The following is a 17,695-nucleotide window of genomic DNA, read 5'->3' on the forward strand; positions in this document are numbered from 1 at the left end:
CTTTGGGCAAACCAGGACATAGATTTTGCTAACTATTAAATATGACATATGGATTTGCTGTTTTAATTTAAAATATCCAGTTAATTATAGATATAAAATATATTAAATATACACAAGTGGGACAAATAAAACTTACATGTTAAATGTATATATGATATAGTTAAAAAACTTGAAAGACAGAGGCAAAATTAATAAAATGATTAAAAATAAAAAGCTAATAATCCACAGGCATATTATAGAATTATTAAAACATAAACCTGTTGAAAATCAAAAACAAGAATGGAATAAATAAGAATATGACTTAAAAAGGGAAGAAATTAACTAAATATTCATATAGCCCAGATTATATCACCTCTAGAGTGATAGTTATTCATTCCTAAATCTGCCTCTGTTAATGACATCCATTAAGGACCCTTTCCTCCCCCACATGCTCTATGTCTGAGAAACAGAGACATAAGCTCAGCATCTCAGTATCAAACAGGGAGCTACAGCTGTAGTCAGGTGTATGAATCCCCGTATCTCTCCAACAAAGTAAGCTCTGTTACCTCCAGGCACCTTCCAATTGAGTTTCCTTGCTTCTCTTATCTTTGTATTAATATCATAAGCAGAAATAGCTGTGAGAAAAAAAAAGTGAATCAGGATAATGCAACACTGCCTAAAACTGAATTAGGAAAATGTGAGCCTGCCATCCACTGCATGGAACTCTATCCTAACTACCCTGTACCTTAGCATCCCACTACAAAATAAATAAGCCATGTTTCCAGTATCTTAGCATCTTGGCCTATTAGTCTTTCAGAAGCATGTCTTTTGTTATAGCTTGTCTGGTAGCTTATGCAGAGGCCATTATTGAATCCATATAAATTCCCATAGAACAGCACACATTTCCTCAATCCTAATAATTGATTTACTTATTCAACAAAAGTGAGAACCTTCTATACAGGATGTTCAATTCTAAGTGCTTAGGACATAAAGATGAAAGATATAATCTCCATTCTTCAAGAGTCCAAGGTGGAAAATACATGTATAAATAGACAAAAGCAAGATAGTGTTGTTCTAGCCCAGCCTCCAGAGAGCAAGAAAAGCTTCCCAGAGGAAGTGATATGAAAATAGAAAATAGGATGAAACAAAACAGAAAAATAGACTCACTCACATTTACGGCAACCAAGTAATTGATGTGAACTAACTCATTTAATATAATAACCTTATAAGTTATTGCTATTAATCTTATTTGACCCAAAAGGGAAGGGAAGCATAGAAAGGTGCACATGAACACAAGCCATTCTGGCCCAAGGCACAATCCTCATAATCACTAAATTACACTGCCTCATAACCCAAGAGCCAAGAGCAAAAATATGACTGGGAGTTAAAATGACAAAATAGGGAGAGAAGGGCATGGTGATGAGAGAACCCAAACAAGGCAACTGCCATAGTTAAACAGAGTTTGAACATGAGAAAGACACAAGGAATGCCAATAAATGAAAATAGCTAGATATGGCAGGACCCAGAAAATGAGTGTTTTAAGATATACTTGGACCACTAAAGCTCTTACCAAAACACCATATTGGTTCCTTGTGTATGACTCCATAATTCAAAGTCTACATCACAATCTTTTCAAGAGAAAATAAGTGAATACATTGTGCAACATACACACACACACACTCACACACACAAGCAAGCCTTGAAATGTTCAATCAATAGCATTCTTTTAATCTGCAGCAACATTTTATAAAAATTCCACATGGAGTATATTTTGAACTATGCTCCAAATAAAGATTTTATCAGAATTTACATCTAATCTAAAGTAAATGTCTATCCATGGGTTGCCTTACCACTTCTATTCTGTTTAAATTTTAAATATGTAAATAGTATATATAAACTATGGATATTTACTTATTTATATGTATGTCAACTAAACCTGGGAGAAATGCAAAAACAGGTTTCATGTAATCAGTCAGGCAACAGTACTATATGGTTATAGAAAATTAAGATGATAAGCAAATTTGTGTAACAGAAGAAATAAAATGTAGGCAGGAAGTAAACCAACAAAGCATATCTTCAAAATCTATACAAATAATTCTGTTAGAGTATATCCCCATTAAAAGTAATATAGTTTTTCTATTGCTGTAAATACATTGTTTAATATAGATGAAAATATAGGTATAAATATTAGATGAATACAATGTAAATTTCCCTTTCATCTATGAGAGTGTGGGAATAAATAACTTTTACAATACCAATAATTTCAAAAAATAAATTCAATCTGTTTTTGAATGCCTCATATTTAAAAAAAAGTCTTACTGTGTTTACTTCATAACATACTTCATTTAAAATTAAATGATTCTACCAGTACTGACAAATACATTTGGAAGAATATAATTCTTAAATTTTTAAATGATAGTAACAAGTAAAACATATTAACGGTTAAAACATATTAAAACATCTGATGTTCAGATTGATAAATATCAAGTCTAAAAATATCCTTGTGTTTTTCACTGATCTTAAAAAGCATTATAGTTTTCCAGAAATTAAAATTAAAAATTTTATATATTTTCAATATACGTTTGCTCCAGCAGACTTTAGCATGATTCATATTTAACCAGTGATCAAAAAGAAGTATGTTTCTGCTATTTCAAAATGAAAGAAAAGCACTAAATTTAGTCACATTTTCTCAAATCCATACATATATTCATAAACTTAATCCTTTATTAGTTAGTTACTTTACTTACATATAGGGCATTTCAGAGAGAGAATCATGTCAGAAATTTATCAGTGAGACTCAAAAACACATTCATTTTCTCATCCATTTAGCTCAAGCTCTGTCATCATCTTATTAAGCATGTATGAACTTTCTGTGGATTACCATTAGCTGAGGCTACCAAAGGGGCAAAGCAATAGAAACATTTGGGACTTCCCTTCAATTTACCAATTGTACTATGACATAATTTGACCACCTTCATGGATTATTGTTTTTCACTCTCTAAATATAAGTGTATTCCCAGGATTTCTTCCTGCACAATCTCTACTGGGTTTTGCTGTCTCACTAACTAAACTGGCTTTAACTATTTACTTTATGTCAAAAATTCCTAACTTTTCTCAGTATTTTTTCTCTTGCCATTTAGATTTATATTTCATGACTGTTTCAGATTTACACCTCTAATTCAATATTCCTAAAACCAAATACCATTATTTTTCTGAAAACCAAAGCTCCCTTTTGCCATCCTAATTCTACGCAGTCACCTAGGTATCTTAGATTCTTCCCTCATTCTCAACTGCTATATCCAATTAAATAGTCAAGCACTGTGAATTCTCTCTCTGTGCATCTCTCTCATAGTTCCTCTTCTTTCCCATCCCCATTGCCATGTCCTTGGTTCAGACACATATACCTTTTGCCCTATGGCAACAACCTAACTGATCTCTCCACTTCCAAGTCCATCTATACTCTAAATGATCCCACATAATCCTGACAGGTTCTAAATGCAACTCTGATCAAGAGCTTCCAAAAACTCCCTACTGTAGACAAAATTATATACACAGTATCATCTCAACATTTAAGACCCCATATAGGGTTTGCACAACCTAGCTTTCAAACTTCCTGCCCCACTCACTTCTTTCATCATACCATTCATGTTGATTAAACTACATTATATACTATTTTGTGAAACTGTCATCATTTTCTCCAACCAGAACTCAGTTCACATAATTCATCAATTTGTAACACACTCCCTCCTCTAGCAACTCCCATTTATGCTTGCAAAAGAGTCCAGGGGTTTTCTAACAGATGAAGTAACACTTAAAATAATACATTATCCTCTTTATTCTATTCCTATTCTACACCAGTGATGTCAGTCTATCTTCTTTAAAATATAACTTCATTTATATAATACCACATTTCACCAAATCATAAAGTTAATGCATATTGATTAGCTATTCTGTCACCAGCAATAGACTAGACATACTTGAAAAAAGGTAAAGTTTCATAGGTGGTTCTATGTACATTATAAGCACAACAAATAAATGAATTGGATTAACTTGCATTATTTTCTCACCAAAATAGTTAAACTTAATTTTTGGCTACCTAAGCTATAAACTCATTTATGTGCCTGAAATATAAATTCAGTATATGTCTAGTTACATAATAAATAAATCATGTGAATGTAGTATACAGCATGGTGATGATAGTTAATAGAGTATTGAACATTTGAATGCGTTCAGGAAGTAGTTCTTAAAAGGTCTTATCAGAAAAAATAATTAAAACTCTGTGTGGGGATAGGTGTCAGCTAGATTTATCATGATGAGCATTTCACAATATATACATCTATCAAATCATTATGCCAGACATATGACACTAATGTGATAAGTCGATCATACTTCAATTTAAGAAAAGAAAATAAGGGCAATATTTTAGAACATTACTTTTTATTTTGCCCAACCTAAACAAAAATATTAACACAGATTCTTCATGGACTTCCATTTATATCTCTGGTATGATTATTACAAAACAGTCAAATAAAAGGTAATGAGTAACATCTAAAATTTACTAGGTCTCAAAAATTCTATGCTTCATCAGATTTAATATGTTTATGTAAGATGGTAATTACATACTTTATTATCACAGTATATGGATGTGATAACAAAGATTTTAAAATGCCAATTTTTGGCCTTGGTTAAGACAATTAATAAACATGAAGCTGGAACTAAACCCAAATTTTTCTGACTCCCAAAATCCCAAAATGGCTAAAATTCCATATTACAATGGCAGCAGAAGTAAAAGCCAAAGTGGTGAAGATATGCCTAGTAACCAAGAAAATTGAATAGCTTCTTAAGAAGCATTAGTTGTGAAAAACCAATTTAATTTACTTTGTATATAAAAGAAATAATTAAAATGCCTGGACACATTTCTTTAGTAGAGACCATAGTGAACAATGCAGAATGTAAAAATACAGACATGTTAGTCTAACAAAATATGATGTGCTAAGTACATCACCACCTGCCCTGCCCTTTTATCTTAATTTGGGGTTAAGCTTTCGATCAGCATAATAAAAGTTTCATCTTTGTATCTGGAATTTACATCAGAACTTTTTTTTTTTTACCATAGATTGCTTGAATTAAAGGGAAGAAGATGAAAGAAGAAATTCCCTAGCATTTGAATAATTTATCTTGAAATTTATCTGTCACTGGTTGTGTGAAATGTGTTCCTCTGGAACATATATATAATTATTAGCACAAAGCAGATACTCAATAAATTAATGAACCAACTTGCAACATATTCCTAATGAAATCAAAGAAATAAAACATGTTTTGGCCTTACTGTCATAGGTTAGTATCTATTTTCCAATATTTATTTTTGTATGCATAAAGAAAAATTGGATGGTGAAAAATATAATTTCTATAAGTACTTTGAAAAGCTACTCACATATTTTTTAGATGGAAAGGAAAAATAAATTGTTGTTGATGTCAAGAGAAACAAAAATAGAGTTTATACCATGTTTTAGAAATATTTGAAGGCCAGATTCGTTAACATGTCTTTTCATTGAGCTGCACCATTCTGGTATGTCTATCATTTGGGAAAGAAACATGATCTTAAAGAAAAGCTTTGCATCATGTTTATGGTACCAGAGATTTTTTTTTTAATCTTAACTCTAGATGCTTATTACACTTCTTCCATTCAAAAACATAGTATGATACTAGATGTACATAAGCATTCTAAAAAATTACATGAAAAAATGTTTTTGTGCATCAATTAGATCAGAAGTTGGTCTAAAGTTAGAACTCAGTGAAACACAAATAGATATGAACTGGGTCTTTTATCTGAAATAATACTATCATCGTATTATATAAAACAAGATGCTAACACAGCACTTTGAAGGCCACATTATATTATTCTTTTGCAATAAGAGTTACAACTAAAAGACTGAGCTTGTAAAACAGAAGATTTTCCGTTGCTGTAGCAACTTTAATCTCTGTTCTTCTGTTAAAATTTCTTTCATCTCCCTACCTCCCCATGAATTTCTTGACTTTACCTACAAACTTCAGACTGTAATATCAAAATTGAAACCAGCTTTTCCAAAAATTTGAGAGTAAGGGGAGTAAGAACATGAGGACATGCCAGAAGGATAACTCATCAAAGTCAATACAACACTAATAAAAACATATTAAGAGTTACAGAGTCTCAGAGTTCCCAAAGCTCATCGGTTATATCAAATGAAAACATAAAAGCCAGAAGAAGCAAAGAAACTATTTGCCACATGTATTTTGTGTGCCCATGCACACACATGCACATACACACATGCACACACACACTTCTTTCAGGATATTCTAATTTAGAATCAGAGGAAGGACAGAATTGTTAGGAATTTGGGTAGTGAAAGATGAAAGTCAAAGGAAAAAAATAATTCAAACCTACATCAAATTGCTGGCGAAACTGGAAAGGACTTTGGTGGTATAAAACATTCAAACCAACTAAGCTAATACAAAGAGAAGGGTGTATTGTCTTGTCTAACAAACTGACAGAATTTTCATGGGACTCAAAAATAAGTTGTGTGACAGCATGTTTAAGGTAAGGGAAAAATATTTTGCCTCATAATTTATTGACTATGTTCTGGAGCGTAAGCTTTAATTCATTTCAAGATTACCCCCTCCCAGTTTATTATCTATTGTAAATTCTTTGACTTGTTTGATCATGTTGTTGAGTTTGTATGGTATATAAAACAGTTGGTTGCATTCATTCCAAATTATTATCACAAATAATTCAACAAATGGGCCTTTGCCACCTTTTCCCTGTCTCTAGCAATTTATTATACATTGATATGTAAAATTATTTATGTGCAATGGTGGTCATGAGTCTACAACTTTAAAAGTGCTTGTTTTTATTTATTTATTTATTTTTAAAGATTTCTCTCTTTTTTTTTTTTTAAAGATTTATTTATTTATTTAAATAAGCACTGGGAACAGTCAGAAGCACGGGAGGGTGAGAGAATTCACCAGAGCCAGAGCAGGGAGCAGAGCAGGCAGAAGGACCGAAGTACACTGCTGAGGGGAGCAGCGGGCGGCAGGAGAGGTCTGCGCGTCATGTGGGACCCTCCTCCAGTGGCCGGGGAGCAGCTGGGGATCTGGGGATCGAACTGGCATTGCAGAGGCCTCGGGCAACTTCGCAACCCAGCGCTCAACCGCTGCGCCACCAGGGAGGCCCTAAAAGTGCTTATTTTTAAATGCAGTTTTTATTTTCTAGGCTCAACCTATGAGAACATTAAATATCCCTTAAGATGGAGCATCACTTGATACTGACAGCACATCAAAAGACACTTTTTAATTGGGTTATACAAATTGTCTCAAAAGACATGGATTTCTTACTTTTTTAAATTATTTTTACTTTTTACTATTTTACTAAATTGTGTGTAATGTTACATTGTTAATGAGATCAGTCACATACTTCTTTCCAAATTTTGATATGAAACATTGCTCTAAGAATGAATGAGTGGGCCTTCCTGGTGGTGCAGGAGATTGAGCACAGCACTGTGAAGCTGTCTGCAGCCTCTGCAGTGCCAGTTCCATCCCCACCAGCCTTGGATCAACCCACATGGTGAAGCAGACCTCTCCTGTCTCCTCTGCTGCTCCCCTCAGCAGTGCATTTCGTCACTCTGCCTGTTCTGTTCCCTGCTCTGTCTTTGGTGAATCCTCTCACCCTCCTGCACATCTGGCCTGTACCCTGGCTCTTATATAAATAAAATCAATCTTTTTTTTTTTTTGAAGAATGAAAATATATTTAGGCCAAATATATTTAGGCCTGCAGATGAATTGCCCACTGTCCTAGCTTTGTCCAATTTGTTCTGTTGTCACCGTATTGAAAAGCATATATTGCAAATGCACATATAGCCCAAGAATTCTTTCTGATGTTTCATGGAAAGACTGAAGAGCTCAAAATAAAATCCAATCTTGGCTCTGCTATATTCCTGGTAGGTATTAGCAGAATTTATAATGATTGAATGAAAATCCTAGCACATGCTCATGTTTTAGAATATCTTATCACACCTAAGTCAAAATTGAAAGCCTAAAACAAATCATATTTTTTTTCCTTTTTGATGAGTATAACTTATGCTCAACACAGTAGTTTTATCTTTTTCACATTTATATATCATATTTAAATTATGAATTTTTAAATCTGAGTTGAGAAAGTTGAATTTGACCAACTTGTAAAATTTTGGATTGTAACACTATCATTCCCTCTTTTGTCTTTCTCTCCATAAGAGGTGTAATCATTTTTCATGAAATCTCTTAAGTCAAAACTTGGTTGTCTTCTCTGGATTCCCATTCCATCTTACTAACAGTCCAATGAATCTCTAAAGTCTTGCAAATTGGTCCTCATTATTACTCATGTCATTTACTCAAGTCAGTATACAATCAATCATTTCTTGTCTGAATCAACATAGTATCCTGACCATCTCCAGTTAGGACTCCTCTAATTTATTCATCAAATGCAAGCAAAATTTCCTTGCTTAATTCTTTTAAGATTAAATTAATTGCTCCCTCATGGACACTGAGAAAACTTCAAATTCTTCATAATTTTATCTCACATAATCCTGATCAATCCTTGACCACATTCAATCCTTAACCACGTTTCCAAATCATCTCTATACTGATATCTATAAATTATTTGTTGGAATTTTATGCTTCAGTCACAGTCAAGAAGCCTCTGTGTTACTGTTTCCTTTGTCTATAATAGTATCATTCTTTTGCTTCTTTGCTTGGCTTACTACTTGTCAGCTCTCACATTAGATGCCACTGTATCTTCAGGAGTACTTTCTCTGACCTCCAAAACTAGGGAGACACTCCTTCTGTGTGCTCCACAGTGCTCTGTGCTCACCCCTATAGTAGGTATTCCTAGCATTACTTCATTGCTACCCAATTGTTAAATGAGGTGGCTAATGACATGAATAATTAGATCTGAAGGACTGATATAACCCCCAATGGGAATTAAATTTCCTTTCTTAGAAATTTGAACTAAAAGACAATACCCATCAATGATTGGTGCTGTGGCTGAGAGGCACATTGTACAGTTCAGGATGACAGTCACATTACATATGAGTGAATAAAGTTTATGGAACACCAATGAAGCAAAGAAATAGGTCCACAGAGAAAGAAAAACAAACAGAAACAATAGCCCAGCTATTATTTAATAATATCTAAGGTCCAATACTCATAGTACTTAGGTTTCTATATGAATAATAATTAAAAAAAAAAACTGCTCTGTTTGGGTGCAGGGGAGAGATATTCTCTAGCAAGCATTTGTCACACAATACTCTCCTCTTCCAACGGATTTATTAAGTGATCAAATTTGTGAGTTCTCCTGGCACTTAGTGCAGTAGCCAGTATGCATTTGCACTTAATCCAGTGCCATTGAAAAAATGTGCCACGTGAAGAATGAATATTAAATCTCCAGTATTTATTAATTTAATAATTCACACAAATTTAAGGGTTGGGCTTTATTTAAAATAATCGATTAAATTGAATTTGTTCTTTGCTTACAGTTATCATAAAAGCACTTCTACGTATAGACATAAAAACCCATGAATGGGTAAAAATGAAAAAAAAAGAGTTAGGTTAGAGTTTGATTTGATTCCTAAAGGAATGATAAAATACATAAGCCCCTTGTAAAAGTATTTGACTCTTAAAACAGGTAAGCTTTAAAATGAGCACAGGGTAGACATTTTATGAGTTGTCAAGATTGAAATGCTTGAAATGCTTCAGGTAATTCTATGAGTATAAAGTATGAATCCTGTACATTTTAAGTGTGGGTCCAGCAGGGTTATTTGTAGATCATCTCAATGCATTTATTATGTATCTGCATGAAAATCACAATGCAAGGAAAATGCTGCTAAAAAAACACATTAACATTCTTTCAACTTCAAGGAAAAGTCCTGGTATCTAGTCATTAACTGGGCAAGCTGCCCTCAAACTTTCATATGACATAACGTTCTAAAGAGAAACATGTCTTCTGAGAACAATGTATTTCTTTTTAATTCTTTTTGCATTGCTACTCGACTCTGAAGTCCTAATTCCTATGAATCAAAATACTGATTAACTCTCAAGAACTGGTATTAAATACCAGAGTTAATGAATGCAAAGGGGGATAAAAGGCAGTATTTAATTTCAAACCCATAAAATAATTTTGGTATGTTATTAGGGCTCTTTATGTTGGCTTTATACTTGCTTATTTGACTCTAAACAGAAGGGACAGAGGACAATATTTTTAAAACCAATATCAATGTTATCTTTCCATCACTCTAATGATGTCAATTAATATCAGTCTTTACTATTTATATTTGAGTTCTCTATGTCTAATGTAGCTTGGTTATATAAGTCTCTTGTTTTTTGTTTTGAAGAAGGTGGAAAAGGAGAATGAGGGAGGAAACTAGTTCACAACATTTTCTGATTTACATTCTGTCTTTTTAATTTGAAGAGCCCAGGGTAGTGTGGTATTTCTTATTTCAATTTTACTTTTAATATCTGTCTAAGAGCTACAGTTGTGTGTACTATCTTCTATATCAGGAAAGATAATACTACTGTAATATTTACTTATCCTTTTTTATTCTACCCATAGGGATCACTCAAAAATGACTTTCAGTTGCTCTCTGGTTTATAGATATAATTTTTGCACAAAAAGAACTTCCAAAAAGTATTGTCTCATCATAACAGATTAACATGACTCTATAGGCTCCTTTTAAATCAAATGCCATTTACTTCAGTCTCCATTTATGAGAGGACATGAAGCTTGCCTTATATCCTCATTTTCATTTCTGTCCAAAACCAAATTTAATGCAATTTTCCTATTTGTAAGTTGATAGAAAAACATGATTTACAAACCATCACTATACTGTAGCCTGTCACATACATGGCAAATCAAAAGCTAGCAATAGAAAAATCCTATCAAGTTACAAATGTTGGAAAATGTTAACATTGAGCCTGCTTCCTAGTAAAAGTTCTATAGGGAAAAACTATTCTGATATTCTGAATTTTTGTCAAAAGAAAGAACTGACAGTGGATATGTTTGTGTGTATGTGTTTGCTGTCAACTTAGACATTTATAACATCTACTAAATTTAGATATTTATGGATTTTTCTTCTTTACTATTAAAATGATGATGAAAGTATATAAGTTGAGATAAATTAAAGAATATTAAATTATATATCATTTGATAATATAAATCAAAAGTCAATAGGTTAATGAAAATTTTGTTGAAATATATTTTAGGAAAATACTAACTGCACCCAATTTAGAGAATTTCAAGTTTGAAATAGTAATGCAAACAGAAAGCAATGAGAATGCAATGAGAAAAAGATGAGTAGTACATAAAAGAAAGTTCATTTTCATATTCTTTGTATTTTCAGGACATGATAGTCAATTCTATGTGCGTCTGTGGAAATGTATGTGCTCACTCACCACCACTGTTTCCTATGAAGGAAGAAACGTTAATTTGAATGGAGAAATTCTAAGCTGTTCTAAGCCACTGATTGAACAAAATGACTGAGTGGACAGGGTGAATATGAGTGCTGTTACCCATACATAGATCCTTTCTGTGTAGTTGCCTTAAACGAAGAGTTAGGTTTAATTCTCACAGTTCTCCTAAATCTCAGATTGATTTAGGAGGCATCACCCTGAGTTCCTGAACTAAAACAAAGTATTACAACTTTTTTTTTTTAATATATCAGAGGATTCTGTAGTGGAGTTCAAAAGATAGGCTTGCTAGTATAGAAATATTTCATATTCCTATTGCCAGAAATTCTTACATGTATCTGTCCTTGAAGAAATTATCAGGTGGGATAATACGATATTTGATAATTTGATATCTGCTTTACAGCAAGGTTTGATATTCATAGTACCACCAGTCAAATTTTTCCCAGTATTTTTCATGCTGTGGTATTAAAAGAAAATTATAAATGTAATTAAATATATTTTATTAATATAGTTCATATTCTATTTTATCACAACTTATATTCCCTGGGAGAAATTAGATAGTTAAGAGTACATGTATGGGGTTTAGTGAGGAAAAATTACAATGGCTAAATAGTATATAAAGATAAAATATAAAGCAATGGCAGAGTGAATAAGTCATTGCATTTTGGGCAAATCTTATATAATCCTAAGTGGAGTTTAAGGGCTGGATGTCACTCACTGTACTTGCAGCTGCAAAGATAATATTATAAAGTACTTTCAACATTATAAAAAAATTAGGCTGCTCCTAAAATCACCATTTTTCTGTCAGTTGTTATGAATTAAATGGCCACATACATTTCCTAAACAGCATCTTTTCATGACAATCACCTAGAAATCTTGGTACTTTCAAATGACAAGTTGTTTTTTGTTTTGTTTTTTTCAAAAAAGCAGATGATCAGAAATGTTGAAACTTCTCTTTTACAACTATTAAAACTGTACAGTAGTTGAGACTGTCAATAGTAAATTTCCTATGATCATGCAAGATATTTCAAACCCAACAAATAATTTGAAGTCAAATATATTGAGATCTTGATGAGGCTCTAATATAGAACAGGCATGCACAGTCAGATGACTCTCAGGAATATCTCTAAGTGGAAAGGCACATCAGCCGCAATGAGTGGACAGAGGAAATATCTTGGAAGACATACCGGAGCCACTATTCCGGCTGAGCCTCCCATGAGCCCCTGCCCCGCCACCCCCAGCCCTCTTCCCCCACCGCTGGCCGCACCTTGGGCTGCAATCTGTGCTCCTTGGGCACCTGGACCACGAACTCCTCTGGAAGCTCCACGGGGCCCTTGTCCGCGATGCGCAGTGGCTCTCTCTGCCGCAGGCTGCTGAAGGAGATGTCTGGGAGGAAGAGCGCCTCCTGGGCTGCGCTCCGCGTGTCGCAGGGGAGCAGCGAGGGCTGGATGTCGCTCACTGTGCTTGCCACCTGCGGGGACCGCAGGGCGCACCATCAGACTCTGCTCAGCTCAGGCCGGCCTCAGAGGAGCCATTCTAGAGGCTATTCCCAAGGCCAATCTCTGCTGCAGGCCACCACCCCAGGCCCCACTCAGACCACCCTGGAGCTGAGGAGATTCTATCTCCTGGTCCCTAGCTGATAACCATTATGTTCAACACTCTTCTATGTAAGAAACAGTGAATGTAAGCCAACACTCTCACTTGAATCCCTAACAATAATTAGAAAATTAGACATAATTTTTGAAAGCAGAATAAGCTACATGAAAAAAATTGTAAGTATCGTTTCTATTTTTATAGATTCATAGCATTCTGAGTAAATTGTGGCCACTAATATTTATAAAAGTGTAAATTAAAATATTGGTTATTGAATTAAATTTTTACACAAAAAAGTTTGATAAGGTAATGGGTGAAGCAAGTTTCAGAGAGGTTTTCTGTTTATTTGTTTTACTTTGGTGTATGGTTACATTTACATGGATTGTTTTATAATTATTTATATGTTTCAGGTCATTTAACATTTTTGAAAGATAATATATTTGTATCTGTGATGGCCATTAAGGTGAAAAGGATATACATACATTTTTGCCATTTAAATACACAGTGATTTTACTGACAAATGGTACATATTACAAAAATGAATAAATATGAAGACTAAGACAATAATGAAAAAAATAAAATTACACACATGATTTTTTTGAATAATTCACAAAACAGTCATCATTATATGCTATGGAAACAGAAATAATTAAGTACAGGATTTATTTTTCAGATAAATTGGTATACAGGAGATACACATTTTTCTACACTAATTGCAACGAGTATGTAATAAATAGGAATGATAATGAAAACGTGTTGCTATAGACACAAAAACACTTTACAAGGAAAAAATTTGTTTTACAAAATTATTTTTGACATACTGTAACATGCATATTTAAAAACACATTAATAATGCTACTATTACACAGTCAGGGGAGACACTAAGAAACTCAATAATGCAAGAGAATTTTATGATCTCCTAACACTGTAAGTTTATAGAGTGGTATGACAATTTCTTGAATATATAATAATTTTCAAATTAAGAAAGAAAACATATCCTCTTCCATATCACAAGAAATGATATAGCCCTGAAAACAAAAATGATATTAAAAAAATCTGCAAACAATCCATCTATGATGAAATCTTTAGCATGCAACTCTAAGCCATAGTCCTGAAACATTTTTATTTGAACTCATTACAATGTATGGTTACTAAAATATCTAGGAAAAAGGCAAAAGGAATGCTATTTTAATAGTCTTGTGAATGAAAAGGGTGTCAAAGGAAACACATTAAAGACCAAAAGAGCTGTGAAAATCAAAATCTTTAAGTAATTACCTCCTTTAATTTTTAACTCCAACAACATCATTTATTTGATTTCTAAAATATCCCTTATACTATTGGCCAAAATATTAATGTGACTATTTTTTTAATTTTTTCAATGAATACATAAAGACATGGTTTCCTTAATACTTTTAGAAATACTCTATTGAAGAAAATTAACAAAAGTTTATAAAGCTATCTTATCCTACAAGCTTCAGTTATAATAAAGTTGAAATATTTTATCTCAGTCAAGTTAACATATAAAACCATTGAGAGATATGGAACATGCATTTAGTTGTCCATTCATTCAACACACATTAATAGAGATACCAATATGTGTCAGGTTCTTTTCAAGATGTGATGATTTTACTGAACAAAACAGAACACATACCTATGTTAATGAGTTATCCATTTGGTGTGTGAGATGGAAAATATACAAAAGATTTTTTTTTCTAAAATACAATATAGAGAATAGTAATCCATAGCAAGTTTAAATAGAGTAATGTGTAAAGGCTATTTTGTTTATATTTTTAGGAAAGACTTATCTACATGAGTACAATTTAAGTTGAGATCTTGATATTAGAAATTGCTAGTCATACAAAGATCTGGAATAAAGAGCATTTCACACTACAAATGTCTCAAGACTCAAACTACCTATGTCTGCTCAAGATAGGAAATGGCTAGAAAGTGGACTAAAAAGAGAATGGCCTGGGATGTAATCACAGAGGTAAGCAACAGTAAGATCATGAGCTTTGTAAAACAGGGTGAGGAATTTAAGATTTGGGACAATCAAGTCATCTATTTAGGATACTGAAAAAAGCCCCTAGGAAGGATGCATTGATTGGAATAGGGGGAAAAAATATATGGGACTAGTGACTGCTACTATAGTGAATTAAAGGTCAATGAATTCAGGAAAAATCAATTTCTAGAATGGGTAGAAAATGACACATGTTGTAAAATATAGGTACAGTGTAATCAGCACTAGCTGAAAACATAATAGTATCAGCATGTAAATGAAAGAATGTTAGTTGAACAAATAAGAACCTGCTTGAACTAGGTTTAAAACTATGAACCCCAAAAGAAAGGTTTCGGTAGGGAATAAATTGGTTTCAAGTAGTGGTTTCAATTTAATTGCCATTAAATTCTGATGTGATTTATGAAATTAGAGTATCTTATCATCTCTTTAATTTAAAATCCCCTTTAAATTTGTTATCATTATATGCAAATCAAAACTACCATGAGATACCATCTCACACCAGTGAGAATGGCACATATTAAAAAAACTAGCAACAACAAATGTTGGCGAGGGTGTGGAGAAAAAGGAACTCTTCTGCACTGCTGGTGGGAGTGCAAACTGGTCCAACCACTATGGAGAGCTGTGTGGAGATTTCTGGACCTACTAAACATAGAGCATCCATATCATCCAGCAATTCCACTCCTAGGTCTTTACCCAAAGGACACAGAAACATCCATTCCAAAGAACACCTGCACCCCTATGTTTATAGCAGCACTATTTACAATAGCTAAGCTTTGGAAACAGCCCAAATGCCCAAAAATAGATGACTGGATCAAGAAGATGTGGTACATATATACCATGGAATATTACTCAGCATTCAAAAAAGATAAACACATGCAATTTGCAGCAACATGGATGGCGCTGGAAGGGATCATGCTCAGCGAAATAAGCCAGAAAGAAAAAGAAAAATACCAGATGGTCTCACTCATAGCAGGAATCTAGAAAACTTAAATAAGGGACCAGGAAAATGAATAACTATAAGAAAGTGAAAATCAAAATCAACAAAAAACTATGAACCAGAGACACTTTTTGGGGGGTGAGGGGCGGGAGGGGAGGGATTGGGGTCAGAATGGGGGGGCTGCAATTGTATGGGGAATATAAAAATAAAATTTATTATTTAAAAAAATAAATAAATTTGTTATCATTATAAAAGCAAACCAGAGTCACCAATTAGTGGCAGCAAAAGCGGAGGAGTTATTTCAATACCTACATGGAGAAAAGCTATATTTGAATACAGCCCAAATCTTCACTTTTGTTTTAAGAAATACTGTATATGTTACTGTAAGATAAAGTATGACTGCTGGGGAAAATATTTGAGTTAGAAATATAAATCTAATCTGTCTTCTTGAAGTTCTTATAAAAATAAGTCTTCAAGATAAATATCACAATAATAAGACTGGATTCCATTAGAAGCATGGAATCTAAAGTCTAGGGTCATTCAATTCACTTCCTAAATAATAACCATTAGATTATCCATGCTAAAAATCTCCCAAATTTCTCATGAGGAAGGAGTGATCAGAAACTCACTCTGTCCTTAGGGCATATAAATCCATTAGAAGCTACCTCATATATCTAATCTGTCATTCTCTGAATTCTACACATGAGGGGTACATCAAAAACACTACTCAATGTACTTTTCTTCAGATATTTCAAGATAGCATTTACATCTCATATGTCACTTTTCTTCTTTAGATTAATAAGGAAAGAGGTTTCTTTCAAATTAACTATGGAAAAAATACCCCCCAGAATGTTGTGGCAGTAACTGTGATTTTAATATACCTTCCCCCACCCTCACACACACACATTTATACTCTTCTCCCATCTTATTTCAGACCACATTTTCATACTCTATTGAATGTAACTCTAAGATATGTGAAAGGTAATTTTGGGTCTGGCACATGAAGTAATTGATAAGGTCAATGCATTTTGTTCTTTGTAACCTTTAAAGGGAGAGAAACAAATTCTCACTTCTTTTAAAGATTGCATACCTGATTAAAATTTCATTTTTTTTAAAGAAGGACATGCTTATATATAAAGATTTAATTGCTTAAAATCATAGATAATATTTAATATTTATAAGTGTATGTTTTTGCCATATAAAATTTGTCCACATAATCACTTCATATTCAGATATTTTTACGAATTAAACTCCTTGATTCTCTTTCCTAGTGAGCAAGCATGAAATATGAAAATTATTTCAGAACTTACTGAAATGATCACAATATTTATTCCATGTTCATCAAAGGTTATCAGAACATCTAAGTTCCTGAATAATAGTTATGGGTGAATATGAGGTAAGAATTAAGTAGTGGAAAAATAACAAATATGTACAAGGTAAGGTATTTGTGATGGTAGTACCAGAGTTTTAATCTTATCTATGGCATATTTAATTAACTATCAAATTACCATATTACAAATAATATGCACTATCAGAGATCAATGATGATTTTTTAAATAATACAAAAATTTTAAGTATTATTTCTAATCAAATTTAAGTGTTTACTGATTCTCTTTAAATAACAGATTATGGTAATTCAATCAATTATTCAGTTTCTTCCTCCAAACATCTACTGATGATAATAGTGATCCTGGAAT

The 17,695-nt window shown here is 33.0% G+C and overlaps 1 protein-coding gene across 30 annotated transcripts in view; it reads right to left on the minus strand.

The window, feature by feature from the left end:
* Positions 1-17,695, minus strand: part of ADGRL3 (adhesion G protein-coupled receptor L3) — a gene marked incomplete at both ends in the record, with an annotated part of 456,353 nt that overhangs the window by 425,749 nt on the left and 12,909 nt on the right. For 12 of the 30 annotated variants that reach the window (XM_084234198.1, XM_084234196.1, XM_084234171.1 and 9 more), the window contains one exon: positions 12,719-12,922. The exons of the other annotated variants lie outside the window; for them this stretch is intronic. In XM_084234198.1, the coding sequence (XP_084090324.1) occupies positions 12,719-12,922 (204 nt within the window). The remainder of the gene's footprint in view (positions 1-12,718; positions 12,923-17,695) is intronic. 30 annotated transcript variants of the gene reach the window in all.

The sequence above is a fragment of the Talpa europaea genome (genome assembly GCF_964194135.1).
Source record: "Talpa europaea genome assembly, chromosome: 5".
NCBI lineage: Eukaryota > Metazoa > Chordata > Mammalia > Eulipotyphla > Talpidae > Talpa > Talpa europaea.